We start from the raw sequence: 13,045 nt of genomic DNA on the forward strand, positions 1-13,045 counted from the left end.
TAGAGTATTTAATGTTGGTCTTTTGTAGTCACCGTAGTTCAATCCTTGGTCTTCATCTATAATTTGAGCTGATTCTGAGAAGAAACGTTTACAAGACTGAAACACATACTATAATGGATCTAACAAAGACACCTCGAAAGGTCTGGGAACACCCCAATCCCAAGAGCACGGTGATGTGGGCATTTATGCAAGAGGCAAATAAATTACATGGACTAAGTCTCAAGGTATGATGTAGATTGACATGTCAAAGAAACATGGCAAAAGTAACTAACACGCTTTAGACGTTCAACGACTTATATGAATGGTCCGTCTCTAAACGCAGCGACTTCTACGCTCAACTCTGGGCCTCTCAAAACTGGATCCACGAGGGTTCCTACTCATACGTCGTAGACGAATCTATCCCAATCACAAAGCTTCCCACTTGGTTCCCTGGTATTCGCATCAACTACGCCGAGAATATCCTCTGGACAGGTGCTGTAGGCGGTGCAACAGGCGAGCGCTCAACGCTTCACAAAGAAGATGATACTATCGCCATCACAGAAGTCAGAGAGGGCAATTCCTCTGTGAAGAATGTTACTTGGAGAGAGTTGAGGAGAAGAGTGGGGAAGCTGGCGGGTGCATTGAAGCAGAGAGGTGTCAAGAAGGGAGATAGGGTCGTTATGGTCGGTGCTCATGCTGTTGAGACACTTGTTGTGTTCCTAGCTACGACTTGGCTTGGGGGGCTATTCAGCAGTAGCTCTACTGATATGGGCGTTGGAGGGCTGTTGCAGAGGACTGTTCAGATTGACCCCAAGGTGAGCTCTTTGACATCATCAAGCTCATAGCAATGCTGACCTGAATAGTTTGTCTTCTTTGACGACGGAGCTCTCTATAATGGCAAAGTCATCGATCTTCGCGATAAGATCAAGGGAGTTGTTGAAGGAATGGAAGAATGCCCTTCTTTCCAAGGAGCAATCATTGTTCAGCGTTTCGACTCTCCTCACGATACTTCTCAAATCCCCAAGACACAGCGTCTCGAGTCTTTCCTATCCTCCGCACCCTCAACTCCACCACCCATCGAACGAGTTGGGTTTCAAGACCCAATGGTAGTGTACTATTCCTCTGGAACAACAGGAACACCAAAAGCCATCGTTCACGGCGTCGGTCCGATCCTCGTTTCAGTGGCTAAAGAGGCTATTCTTCATCGTGAAATCACTCCAAAGGATGTTGCACTTCAGTATACTACTACAGGCTGGATCATGTATCTTGCTAGCGTTACTCGACTTGCTTTTGGTGGACGGACTGTGTTTTATGATGGTTCGCCTTTTGTACCAGATCGTTCTGTTCTGTTACGAATCGTGGAGGAGCAGCGTGTTACCAATTTAGGAATTAGTCCAAGATGGTTGGGTGAACTTATGAAAGAAGGAATAGTTCCTCAGAAAGAGGCAGATCTGAGTAGTCTGACGGCTGTTAAGAGTACGGGAATGGTGTTGAAGGAGCAGGTCTTTGACTGGTTCTATGATGGAGCTTTTCCAACGAATATCAAGTTGGCTAACTTTTCAGGCGGTACAGATATTGTGAGTCTCCTATTCAGTCTCTTCTTGCTATTGCTGACGTTACCAAGGCTGCCTGCTTTGTCATGGAGAATCCCCTATCTCCCATCTACGCTGGTGGATGCCCAGGACGGGTTATTGGAACACCAATGGCAATTTATCCATCTTCTGCGGACCTCGACAAACCGATCTCACCGGTTCCCGATGGTGAACCAGGAGACTTAGTCGGCACTGCAGCGTTCCCCAATGTCCCTCTCTATCTCTGGAACGATACAACACCCGCTCCGGGAAAGAAGTACACTTCAGCATACTTTGATCGATTCCCTAATGTGTGGTCACAAGGCGACTTTGCAGCAGTTCACCCACAGACAGGCCATATTCATATTCTAGGCCGCTCAGATGGAGTTTTGAACCCAAGTGGGATCCGATTCGGAAGTGCGGACATCTACGCAGTGCTCGAGGGAAGCTTTGCAAAGGAGGTTGCTGAGAGTCTATGCGTAGGCCAGCGCCGACCCCAGGACCATGATGAGAGCGTTGTTTTGTTCCTGTTGATGAAACCAGGAGTCAAATTCAACGCTGAACTCGCTAGTAAAATCCGAGAAAGGATTGCCAATGAGTTGACGAAGAGGCATGTGCCCAAGTATATCTTTGAGGTGCCCGATATTCCAGTAAGCACTACCGTCAAAACTGATGATATATGGTAGACTAACAATGTTCAGACAACTGTGAACGGCAAGAAGGTCGAACTTCCAGTCAAGCAGATCATCTCGGGCAGTAATATCAAACCAAGCGGGACGTTGTTGAACCCACAGAGCCTGGACTTTTTCTATCAGTTCCAGAAGATTGAAGAGATTGATCAAGTCAAAGCGAAATTGTAGAGATAGATCCTAGATAAACATGGGGTATACAAAAGACAACACGAGTTACAGATCCTCCTCCTTCTTGGGAAACTTGCCCCCATTCACACCAAATCTCCAAGCCATCCACGCCAAAGCTCCCCCCATACTTCCCAACCCCAGTCCTCCAACTGCACCTCTCCAACCCTTCAGAGCATTGGCCCCTATCAAAGCCCCAGCTCCAGCGCCTATAGCAGTCCAGTCATCAGTCTCAAGCTGACCTTGGTTCTCGAGCAATCTCCAACTTCGATCCTGCCACTCGACTTCTTCTCTTCCGCGCATACGGTTGATTGTCATGAAAGCTCCTACACCAACCGCTGCGACTGCGCCTGTCGATGCAGAGCGGATGAGGCGTGGGAAGAATGTTAACGTGGTGGTTTTTGGGCGGAGGAAGGGGACCAAGTGGCGTGTTGTTGTTATGCCCGTTGCGATGATTGAGCTTAGTGTTATCGCTCGCACGATAACGTGTGTTGTGAGTATTGTTCGTGCAAGAGGTTGATCCTCTGCATAAGGAGTATGAGGAAAGAATCGTGACATTTTATTGTTGTTTTTACTTAAAATAGTAATTCAGTATAAAGAGTGAAGAGTATAAGCTGACGTCCAATGCCTTGTTCTTATATACAATCTGCGCCGCGTCATATCATCAAGCCACTTCCACTTTCAGACGCCAAAAGCACTCGCTCTTCGTTCAGCTCCGTCCTTCCATTGACCATGATTGCTTCAGGGATTCGATTGGATAAGCACCCCATTATTGGTTCCCCGATGCGACGGCCCGGATGGATTAACGTGCCGGTCTCTCCACCAGAGCTTATTTTGCGGATAGTATGCGAGATCCGAGTGCGAGATACTTAATTCAGTGCTAATTGATTAGTGATATCACCTATACTTAGGTAGAATATCAAACATGACCGCTTCTCAAACGGAGGAGACAGAGTATTATGCTCATACACTCACTAACTCAAAACCATGTCATGTTCCCCAATGCATCTCATACCACCAACGCCTAGACCTATCCCAATCATATGATAATCTCCCCATCCCAATGCTATGCTTGCTATGCCTTCTGAGTCTACTCTCTGGTATCCTTATTCATCATCGCTCATCTCCATCATACTACCCTCCTTCTCAGGCGAACCGTCCTCGTCCTCCAAAACCGTCATTCGTCTCGTTCGTCTCAATCTCCCCTTACCCTTCTCCGGTCTCCCTGGTGTTTTTCGACTCCCGTTGACCTTGACGGCTGCATCATGCTTCCGTTGTCCCAACGTGCGCTCAAAGTCCAGGAGATCCTCAGCTTCAGACTCTGCCGCGCCATCAATCAATGCCGTCTCTTCTAGCGCTTTGTTCAATAACTCTGTTGCGATGCTGTCCTGAGGATTTATCGCCAGCGCTTCATGGAGAACGACCACTGCCTCGTCAGGCTTACTCTGTTCCATGAGAATCAGCCCCTTCGCGCTGAAGATGGCCGCATCCTTGCCTCCCTGTCTTAGCACCTCGTCAAACTCGGCGAGCGCTCGATTAAAGTGCCTCAGCCTTCTGAAAGCGTGTCCAAGATTTGTTCTCGTAGCCAACCAAGCCGAAGGGTCGCTATCCATATCATCAGCGATCTTAAGCGCTGCTGTAAAGTACTGTGCTGCCTCCTTGGGTTTGTCTTGGTGGTATTTCACGATGCCCATTTCATTCAAGAGTAAGGGGTCTGTTTTGCAAAGGCCATAGGCTGTTTTCAAAAACTCCTCCGCAAGCGTCATGTTGTTGAGAGCGTGATTTTGCATGCCCAAAAACACTTGCGGCAAATGTGTTCCCATGAACAATCTCGCTGCCGTTGAGTAGGCCGAAATTGCTTGGTCGTGTTCGCCCTCGGCCGCAAAAGTGTGTGCAAATCCAATCCATGCCGGTCCAAAATGTGCGTCCATCATACTCGCTTTGCTGAAATATCGTCGTGCCTCAGGGATTTTGCCAATCGAAAAGTAGTAAATACCAACTGCGAGCCATGAACATGGTTCTTCAGGGTGACTATCAGCCAGGTCGTGGGCAATCAAGAAAAGGAGGTTCTTCTCTTTCAGCTCAAACAAACAGGCCAGATGGACCGGGTACACGCTGAAGTTGTACTTGTCTTCCTGTAGGATCCCATTTGTGATATTCAGAGCGTCCCGGTACCGACATTGCGTATAGAGAAGATCTGCACGAGCAAGCTGTAGGTCTGGATTTGATGCAAGGTGGTAATGTGTCGAGAGAGAATCGTATGCTGTCTCAAAGGCTGCAGGATTGCGGTATTTGGACAGTCGCGTCGTGTAAAGCATCTTAGTAAAGTCGGCAGCCTGCTGAGAAGACGAGACATCTCCAGAGACATGAATGGAATCAAAGTCCAAGCTCTCAAGGAACTGCCACTCTTCGTCAGGCGACAATAACGAATTGCTCATCAGTTGCTGGAACGCCTCAAAGCACTGGACATCGATTCGCACAGCGTCTTTGTAACACTCCTTTGCGCGATCAAAAGCATTCTGTTTAGCGTAGCAGATGCCACGCAGAAAACACATAGCAGCTTCATATCTCCTATTGGCAGCCTCCTCCTCAGCAGCTGGATCGCGACGTCGTCCGTGGCGTGGCTGAGTCTTGCGCTTGCTACTCGCGCCATTGGTTATAAGATGCGTTGGGTTACGATCGCCGAGAATAGAAAGAGCTTCGTCGAAGCGGGACTGTTTTATAAGGCAGTGACCGGCGAGATAGCGACATGATGGGTTTCTGGCGATGAGGTCTTGGCTGGAGAGAAATGCTTGGGCGCGCGTGTAGTTTCCTGTCGCGAAGTGGACTTGGGCGAGCCAGAAGGCATCTTGATCGTCATCTATCGAGATATGATGTTAGACAATGGAGAAGAGATTTGTTTATATCAGTATATCACGAACTGGTCAGTGCAAGTAGCTTGTCGCCGATAAATATGGCCGACTCATATTGCGCCTTGTTGAGGGCATCTTGCCTCCATTCCCTCAAGAAATTCTCCATTCCTAATTTATTCGCAGTTCATTGAGTGCTGGGGCCTAGTCGTCAGGTATTCGGTTTATCTGTGGCTCCGCGTGTTGCGATATAGGGTTGGTCTGGAGATGGTTTGTTTGGAATAACGTCAATCAACATCCCACCAAAAGTCAACAATGACCTGGATCTAATCTCACCGCAAGCCCGCCCGGCCGTTGTTTGCGCCTCCACCAGAGCCTACCTTACCTAGGTAGCGTGTGAAGGGCGTTCTGAGAAGCGACAGCGGGCGTGGCTCCAGCAACAGCGGGGTAGCTTATACTGTAGCGTGCCTCTGCCAGAGGCGATAAAAAAGTTGGCGGGGTCGAATTTGTAGCGTATCAGAAGCCATCAATTTGGCACTCGCCGATACAGGAGTCTGTCATGCAGTCAAGTTTTAAAAGTCTACAACTTCCCGAGAAACGTTCAATTGGACGACTATACCAGTCTACTCGCAGAAATGGCTTCTTCTCAACCTACCCGATGGGCTGCTCTCGCCCGTGATACAAACGAGACCAAGATTCAGCTTGCTCTTAACCTTGACGGCGGCGATTTCCCTCCGGACACTGACTCCCGTCTTCTCAATGATGGAGATAGCCATGCTTCTCAGGCTAGCAAGTCGCAGAAGATCGCTGTCAACACAGGAATTGGTTTCCTCGACCATATGCTTCATGCCCTAGCTAAGCATGCTGGATGGAGTCTTGCTCTGAACTGCAAGGGTGATCTTCACAGTTCGTTGCCCTAGAACCGCCACCGAGGGATGTTAAATGACTGACTTGATATTTCTAGTTGATGACCACCACACCGCAGAAGATGTCTGCATCGCCCTTGGTTATGCCTTCGCTCAAGCTCTCGGCACTCCCGCTGGTCTCGCCCGTTTCGGCTACGCCTACGCTCCCCTTGACGAGGCCCTTTCTCGCGCAGTCATCGATCTTTCCAACCGCCCCTACAGTGTTATTGACCTCGGTCTGAAGCGAGAGTGGCTTGGCCAGCTCAGCACCGAGATGGTCCCTCATTGTCTCCAGAGCTTTGCCCAGGGTGCTCGTGTTACGCTGCACGTCCACTGTCTCCATGGTGACAACGACCACCATCGAGCCGAGAGTGCTTTCAAGGCTCTTGCTGTTGCTATCAAGGCTGCTACCACAAGGATACCTGGTAAAGAGGGTGAGGTGCCTAGCACCAAGGGTACTCTGAGTGCGTAAGGGAATAGTCGATTTGGAGTTCCGGATAAATACTTGGATTTGGTTAGAACTAGACCTACGATTGATAGGGATGCAAGAATCACATTTTGAGATATAAGTGAATATATAACCTGTGTCACGTAGCAGGTTTCCGGAAATATTTACAAGGCATTGCATAGCATGTCTCCTTTAGGCCCAGCATACCGCATTCATTGCGCATTCATACAAGATATCGTGAAGATCGTATCAAAATTCACAGGCCGGGTCATGTAGACATGCAATACAGGCTATATTGTTGGTAAAATCGTCAACTCCTTCGGGGCAACCCTCAAGTTCTGTAGTCACCATTAATAGTGACATAGTCATGGCTGAAGTCGCAGGTATAGTGTACAGCAGACTTGTCGCCTGTACCTAACCTGACAACGATCTCAAGGTCTTCCATAGCGAGGATCTCCGATGCTCGCTTCTCGTCGACCTCCTCGGGCTCGCCGTCCACGAGCAGCTTCAGCTCAGCTGAGCCATCGGTAGGGACGAAGGAGACATTGGTGCGCTCGGGGGTGATCTCAGGAACGTCATTCACAGGTTGGCCAGGAGGCGAAATGAGAGCATATCCGGTGGCGCAAAGGACACGGCCCCAGTTGGCATCCTTTCCGTACAGAGCAGTCTTAACGAGGGGGGATTTAGCGATCGACCGACCAATCTCACGGGCTGCCTCCTCAGAAGCACTGTCGACAACACGGATAGTAACAAACTTGGTAGCACCCTCACCATCTCGGACGACATACTTGGCCAAGTCAATAGAGAACTCGGTGAGGAGCTCCTGGAAGGCTTTGTAGTCTGGAGACTGCTCAGAAGTGACCTCCTTGCCGCCAGCGGCACCGTTAGCAAGAAGAGCAACAGTATCATTGGTGGAAGTGTCACCATCAATGGTGATGGAGTTGAACGATCGGTCCACCGCATGTCGAAGAACATTAGGCATGACCGCAGGGGAGATAGGGGCATCGGTAGCCAGGATGGTAAGAAGAGTCGCCATGTTGGGGGCAATCATGCCTGCACCCTTTGTCATACCAGCAATGCGATACTCAACACCTGGAGAAGAAGGAAGCTCAAAGGATCGAGACATGAGCTTAGGGAAAGTATCTGTGGTACAGATAGCCTTTGCACAATCAAGCCAGTTCTCGTGAGAACTGCCAGCCTTGCTAACAGCTGTAGGGATCTTGTCGAGAATCTTCTGAATTGGCAGCCTGGATTAATTGTGAGCCATTGGAACATCAAATTCAGCCAATCGAAGAAACTAACCTCTGGCCAATGACTCCAGTGCTCATCACAATAGTAGAGTCCTCATCGCCGACCCTCTGATCTGTCGTGCGGGCCATACTGGTAGCATCTTCAAGACCTCCGGTGCCGGTGACAGCATTCGCATTACCAGAATTGACAACCACACTTCGCAGGCCCGCGTTCTTCTTCTGCTGCAAAAGCTTCCTGCTATAGGTCACAGGAGCAGCCTGGAACTTGTTTTTTGTGAAGACACCAGCGGCGGCGCAGGGACGATCAGAAGTGACGAGGGCGATGTCGGGCTTGCTGGTGTTGCCAGGTTTGACGCCAGCCAAAACACCTGAAGCGATAAAGCCTTTGGGGTATTTTCCCGAAGTAGGAATGTATTGAATCTTTGAAGGAGGAACAGGGTTTGAGCCAAGAGTGGCTGACGCCGATGAGTAGGCACGAGCAAATTTCTTCATCATCTTGGCGACTGAGGATTGTATTGTTGATGCTATGGATACCTACAGGAGGTAGGTGGTTGATGGAATTTTCGCCGGGGGTTTTGATATAGAACTGTAAGGTACCTAGTGCGGTATCGCAGCGACCAGTAGCTGGAAGGAATCAAAAGACTCCATTGACTCATTTATGACCAGTTCTTTTATTATTTCATTTCTCCAAATAATCTATATATTGAAGGAATGGCATAGTAAGATATTTCAAGGATCGAAAGCTCATATGAATATATCCCCTATCTTGACTATAGAAATGATAATCCGGCTGAGGTGAGCTTACTTGGTAGTAGTGAGTTATATGAGTGAGTATTTGGTATGGATGCCATGGAGAAAATCAGCCACCAATAGAGTACATACTCTCAAAAACCTAAATGCAGGAATTCCTAATTATGGATCAGGAGAGCCTGTGAAGGCAAGGGAACTTGTAGGTTGTCGAAAGATCCGTTAATCAGCATCCAGTGCCAAGTGAGTCCATAGTGCTCTTATACACACCGCTGGAAGCAAGAAAGCATCAGATTAGAGAAGAGGATGCGAAACTAACTTAAATTATTTCCTTCATGGCTCAGGGCCTAAGTTTTATGGCTCCCTTATCTCGTAGACAGGACAGCCAGTAAGAAGCTTTGTTCATAACAAGAATCCTTTCTTGATCGCAGGTCTTCCTGGAGCATTAAACCTTGCCCTGTGTCTTTTTGATATCCAAAATCGTCGCCACGAGCGAATGCTAAGCTGAAGAAAGTTCAGGTAACTCGAGGAAACAAAGCCGAATGTTCAACGGAACAAACTATAAAAGCTGCAACTGCCAGTCTCATGCCTAGGAGGTTCACACAGCTGAACAACAACAGCCAAGTTACGGTTAAAAAAAAAAAAAAAAAGGAAAGTTATGCTACAGTAATTATCAGATATGCTTTGAGAAATAATACCAAACTCTACTCCGTACTCCGTAGGCACAGCCAATTGACGGTGTCGCGTGCCAGCCTATGCCCGCTGGGCTGGAAATTAAGCTACTTGCTGCCTCTGTGCCTGCCACTGCCTGCCAGCAGTGGAACCTTCCGCTGGTGCCTGGAAATTGGAGCTCCACCTTCCTGTAATTCACGCTCGGATTGGCCTTGATGCCTTAGGTGATATGTCAAACTGGTCCGTGCATGAGTGATCTTTCTCAGCTATAAAACCCCGACCTCCTCCCGCCCTTTCAGTCTCCTTTTTTTCCTTTCCTCTCCATCCAAGTGCATGGGCGTTTTCCTTCTCCGTGAAGCGATAAGCTGAGAGAGGAATTTTGCTAGTTGAAAACTATACACTGACCGCTCCTTGTTGGGTTCGCCTGGCAAGGGAATTTTTGGAACTTTCATTTTCTTTCATTGCGACCAGTTCTTGATGGACTGCCGTGAAGAAGGAAGCCCATGCGTGCGTGACTTGATGATTGCATCCCAAGTAGCTTCTCCTGAAGCTCAACTTTACGTCGCGTCAATTGTGAAGCTGATCTGCTCAAGGTAAATGTGACGATGCCTTGATGCCAAAGAAACCTCGTAGCCAAACTGACAGCACTTCTGGGACTGCGGCAAACGTGGTGTTGCCCCGTTTGATGCTTGACATTTCCCTTCGGCGCATCGTGATGTCAAAATGCGACGCGATGCGTGACTTGTTGCGCATGCGACCTGGAATAGATCTGGTGTTTGCGAAAGAAACGACATGGAACCGACGAATACATAGGGATATCAAATAATAGCTTCATTGTCTAGGTATCATAAAAGTACCTAGCGAGTGACATTCCACGTCGCAATGTAGAGGCTCTGCTGGACTTCCTTCCCACTGCCACACCCATGTCTCTTGAGGTTTGGCTAGCGCGGGGCATTCGATCACTGATTGGATTTGCCCATCCAAATGCCGGTCCAAATCATTATTTTCGAATGACTCAAAGCCTCCATTTGAGTGTGCCTCGCTGCAAATAGTACCTTTACTGTGCTATTTTCTACAAAAATAACGAGTATTTTCCAGCGAATCACACACAAGTATCACATAGAGAATCCCATACCGACTCTTTTACGCAAGTTCTAGCGCAACGCACACTCTGGTCTTGATCTCTGAAAGTCTGGGAGTGCCCCGCCTTCGGATAACCACATTCTCGATATCATCACAAACGATCGCTCGAACCGGTTCCAATGTCCACAGAAGCCGAGGGTTCGGCCCCTGCGCCGCAGACCACAGAGAATAACGATGTGAAGACGGAAAAGAAGGAGCAGGCCCAGCCTCAGAAGCCCAAAGAACAGCAACAAGCAGCGCCCGCTAGCGAGAAGAAGTTATCCGGCGCTGAATTGAAGAAGAAGGCCAAGGAGGAAAAGGCTGCCAGAAGAGCGCAAGCCAAGGCTACCCAGGCTTCACAGGGCCCATCGCAAGGCGGTCAACAGGCGTCCGGTGATGGGAAGGGAGGCAAAGCAAAGCCTAAGCAGGACGGGCAACATCAGCACCAGCAACATGGCGGTGCAAAACTCCCTATTCGACCAGCGGCAGCGACGGCTGTAGTTAAGGACGACAAGCCTTCGATACCAGACTGCTTTAGCCACCTCTCCATGGCTAGGCGGATAGAAATGACAAATGCCGACAAGGACGTCCATCCTGCGGTCTTGGTTCTCGGTGAGCACATGAGCGCGTTCGTCATCAGTGATAGTATCACACGACTCGAGGCGACGCTGCATGCTTTCTCCAAAGTAAGAGATTCTGCCCCTATGATTACTATTAGTCTAACAGCCCCAGGTTATCGACTCTTACACAACTCCTCCTGGCTTCACTTTCTCCCGCCATTTCACACCTCACGTTCTCAACCCCCAGATCGAGTACCTCACAGCATGCCGCCCCATGTGCTTCTCAATGGGCAACGCCATCCGGTGGCTGAAGCTCCAGATCAGCAAAGTGGATGTCGATCTTCACGACAACGACGTGAAGAAACTCCTCAAGGAGTCCATTGACAACTACATTCGTGAGCGCATCACTCTCGCAGACTACGTGATTGTTGAGACTGCTGCCAACATGATTTGCGATGGCGATGTTGTACTCACATACGCTCATCATCACCTCGTCGAGCGCACTCTTCTCCAGGCTCGCAAGAAAAAAATTGACTTCCGCGTGATTCTTGTCGATGATCCTTATGAGCGCGTCGGCATCGATCACGCCAAAAGACTCTCCGCCGCTGGCATCCAAGTCACTTATGCTTCCGATTTTGGTGCTCTGCAAACACATCTCTATGAGGCAACTAAGGTTTTCCTCGCAGCCGAAGCCATCTTTAGCAACGGTGCTATGTACGCTCGCGCTGGCTCATGCGATATCGCCACGGCAGCTTCTGATATGAACGTCCGCGTTGTGGCACTCTGCGAGACGGTCAATTTCACAGAGCGTGTATCCATCGACTCTCTCACATACAACGAAATCGACCCCGAGCGATCCACCGATGTCGGCTTCCGCTTGCTCTTTGACACTACCCGCGATACGTATATTTCGGTGGTTGTGACGGAGCTAGGCAATTCCTCTGCCACGTCTGTGCCTGCGATTCTTAGAAAATTAGAGGAGTTGTAATCAGGCTTGGATTGGGTCAAAGGAGTGTGGAAAAGTTTATCAGGGGTGTTAGATGACGCGGCGTCTTGAATTGTCATTCTTGATAACTCGGTCTTGGGTTGGTGCTGGGATTAGAGGCAGCTCTATGAGGCAATGACAATAAGTTTTTAACTCATTGCGTGTGGTATAGCATGACATGAGTTCGATCTGGTGATTTAGATCGAGTTCCGTGAAGCAATAGGCGTTTGGTGTTCTGCACATCACATCATCACAGCGTTCAGAGCTTTGGCGTATTATATTCGAATCAAACGTCCCATTTCGACGCTCAACCTCCCAATCTCACAATGTACAATAATGTTGCCTCTCCAATCATCTTGTCACAAGCCGAAGAGGTCTTCGTTTCCCGATATCTTAAGTTTCCATTCCTGTTCTTTCCCCTCTAAGCCTCCGCCTTAGCATCCCGCTCCGCCTTGCGCGCTCGCTTCTCAAGCAGCAGAGCCTTTCGTTCTTGTAGAGTAGAGGTTTGGCTGTCGTCAACACCCTGCAGCCAGTATCCGAAGCTGGCGCCGCCGGCCGCATATACGGGGTACACCCAGAGGGAGGACTTGTTGAAGAATGGGCGCATCTCGATACCCATTTGCCAGAATCGAGCGCCGAGGCCTTTTTCTCTACTGTTAGTGTCCGAATCTCTTTGTCCGTCGCCTGTGTCTCGTCTCCAATTGCTCATGTCGTATGCTCGGGTGTTATGGGCGGCCGAATTGGCTCAAGTATGTGACATACCGAAAAGGCTCCAGAAGGCGATGCGGTGGACCATGATGGGCAATTGACCGTCGAGTACTCGAGATTATGGAGTGGAGAGGTTTCGTGGAGGAGAGGTTCGCTCGGAATGCGAGTGGGAGCGTTCGTTATCGAAAGGTGAGGTCGTGATCTTCAAGATCCATCCCAAGCTCACTGCAATTGGAGTCGAATTGATTGGTCACGATTATGATCACGTGCGACCTCGTCTCACAACTACCCTGTACCTGACGTATCTCTTATATGTATCTAGGTATTGAACGGGTTTCTCGCAATTTATGAATAATAGAAAAAGTCTCGTGCCAAAGCATTGCCAAATTTCT

The 13,045-nt window shown here is 49.1% G+C and overlaps 7 protein-coding genes across 7 annotated transcripts; 3 read left to right on the forward strand and 4 right to left on the reverse strand.

Annotated features, from left to right (window-relative positions):
• Positions 1-113: 113 nt before the first annotated feature.
• On the forward strand, positions 114-2,410 carry FVEG_04725 (acetoacetate-CoA ligase; the record flags this gene model as incomplete). Its single annotated transcript, XM_018892593.1, has 5 exons — positions 114-224; positions 282-794; positions 843-1,556; positions 1,604-2,200; positions 2,252-2,410. The coding sequence occupies 5 exons, from the start codon at positions 114-116 to the stop codon at positions 2,408-2,410; spliced, it is 2,094 nt and encodes a 697-aa protein (XP_018749311.1).
• Positions 2,411-2,455: 45 nt separating this feature from the next.
• FVEG_15532 (hypothetical protein) lies at positions 2,456-2,965 on the reverse strand (the record flags this gene model as incomplete). Its single annotated transcript, XM_018904667.1, has 1 exon — positions 2,456-2,965. One exon carries the CDS (start codon positions 2,963-2,965, stop codon positions 2,456-2,458), a length of 510 nt encoding a protein of 169 aa, XP_018749312.1.
• A 372-nt stretch (positions 2,966-3,337) lies between these two features.
• Positions 3,338-5,425, reverse strand: FVEG_04726 (anaphase-promoting complex subunit 6; the record flags this gene model as incomplete). The annotated part of the gene is made up of 2 exons (XM_018892594.1): positions 3,338-5,267; positions 5,329-5,425. The coding sequence occupies 2 exons, from the start codon at positions 5,423-5,425 to the stop codon at positions 3,514-3,516; spliced, it is 1,851 nt and encodes a 616-aa protein (XP_018749313.1). The 3' UTR covers positions 3,338-3,513.
• A 360-nt stretch (positions 5,426-5,785) lies between these two features.
• On the forward strand, positions 5,786-6,900 carry FVEG_04727 (imidazoleglycerol-phosphate dehydratase). The gene is made up of 2 exons (XM_018892595.1): positions 5,786-6,162; positions 6,221-6,900. The coding sequence occupies exons 1-2, from the start codon at positions 5,892-5,894 to the stop codon at positions 6,631-6,633; spliced, it is 684 nt and encodes a 227-aa protein (XP_018749314.1). The 5' UTR covers positions 5,786-5,891; the 3' UTR covers positions 6,634-6,900.
• On the reverse strand, positions 6,633-8,463 carry FVEG_04728 (arginine biosynthesis ArgJ, mitochondrial). The gene is made up of 2 exons (XM_018892596.1): positions 7,912-8,463; positions 6,633-7,856 (listed from the first exon to the last, which is right to left on the reverse strand). The coding sequence occupies exons 1-2, from the start codon at positions 8,352-8,354 to the stop codon at positions 6,941-6,943; spliced, it is 1,359 nt and encodes a 452-aa protein (XP_018749315.1). The 5' UTR covers positions 8,355-8,463; the 3' UTR covers positions 6,633-6,940.
• A 1,792-nt stretch (positions 8,464-10,255) lies between these two features.
• On the forward strand, positions 10,256-12,593 carry FVEG_04729 (translation initiation factor eIF-2B subunit delta). Its single transcript, XM_018892597.1, has 2 exons — positions 10,256-11,086; positions 11,133-12,593. The coding sequence occupies exons 1-2, from the start codon at positions 10,541-10,543 to the stop codon at positions 11,946-11,948; spliced, it is 1,362 nt and encodes a 453-aa protein (XP_018749316.1). The 5' UTR covers positions 10,256-10,540; the 3' UTR covers positions 11,949-12,593.
• Positions 12,041-12,893, reverse strand: FVEG_04730 (hypothetical protein). The gene is made up of 2 exons (XM_018892598.1): positions 12,708-12,893; positions 12,041-12,587 (listed from the first exon to the last, which is right to left on the reverse strand). The coding sequence occupies exons 1-2, from the start codon at positions 12,739-12,741 to the stop codon at positions 12,367-12,369; spliced, it is 255 nt and encodes an 84-aa protein (XP_018749317.1). The 5' UTR covers positions 12,742-12,893; the 3' UTR covers positions 12,041-12,366.
• Positions 12,894-13,045: the final 152 nt, after the last annotated feature.

Source organism: Fusarium verticillioides, chromosome 4 (assembly GCF_000149555.1).
Source record: "Fusarium verticillioides 7600 chromosome 4, whole genome shotgun sequence".
Taxonomy (NCBI): Eukaryota; Fungi; Ascomycota; class Sordariomycetes; order Hypocreales; family Nectriaceae; genus Fusarium; species Fusarium verticillioides.

Excerpts from the sequence above, each read along its gene's own strand:
- FVEG_04730 (XM_018892598.1), bottom strand. The coding sequence starts at position 12,741 with ATGGTCCACCGCATCGCCTTCTGGAGCCTTTTCG. Across the intron at positions 12,588-12,707 it reads CGCCTTCTGGAGCCTTTTCG|GCCTCGGCGCTCGATTCTGG; the intron begins GTATGTCACATA and ends GTAGAGAAAAAG.
- FVEG_04727 (XM_018892595.1), top strand. The coding sequence starts at position 5,892 with ATGGCTTCTTCTCAACCTACCCGATGGGCTGCTCTCGCCCGTGATACA. Across the intron at positions 6,163-6,220 it reads CTGCAAGGGTGATCTTCACA|TTGATGACCACCACACCGCA; the intron begins GTTCGTTGCCCT and ends TGATATTTCTAG.
- FVEG_04728 (XM_018892596.1), bottom strand. The coding sequence starts at position 8,354 with ATGATGAAGAAATTTGCTCGTGCCTACTCATCGGCGTCAGCCACTCTT. Across the intron at positions 7,857-7,911 it reads ACTGGAGTCATTGGCCAGAG|GCTGCCAATTCAGAAGATTC; the intron begins GTTAGTTTCTTC and ends CAATTAATCCAG.
- FVEG_04729 (XM_018892597.1), top strand. The coding sequence starts at position 10,541 with ATGTCCACAGAAGCCGAGGGTTCGGCCCCTGCGCCGCAGACCACAGAG. Across the intron at positions 11,087-11,132 it reads CGCTGCATGCTTTCTCCAAA|GTTATCGACTCTTACACAAC; the intron begins GTAAGAGATTCT and ends TAACAGCCCCAG.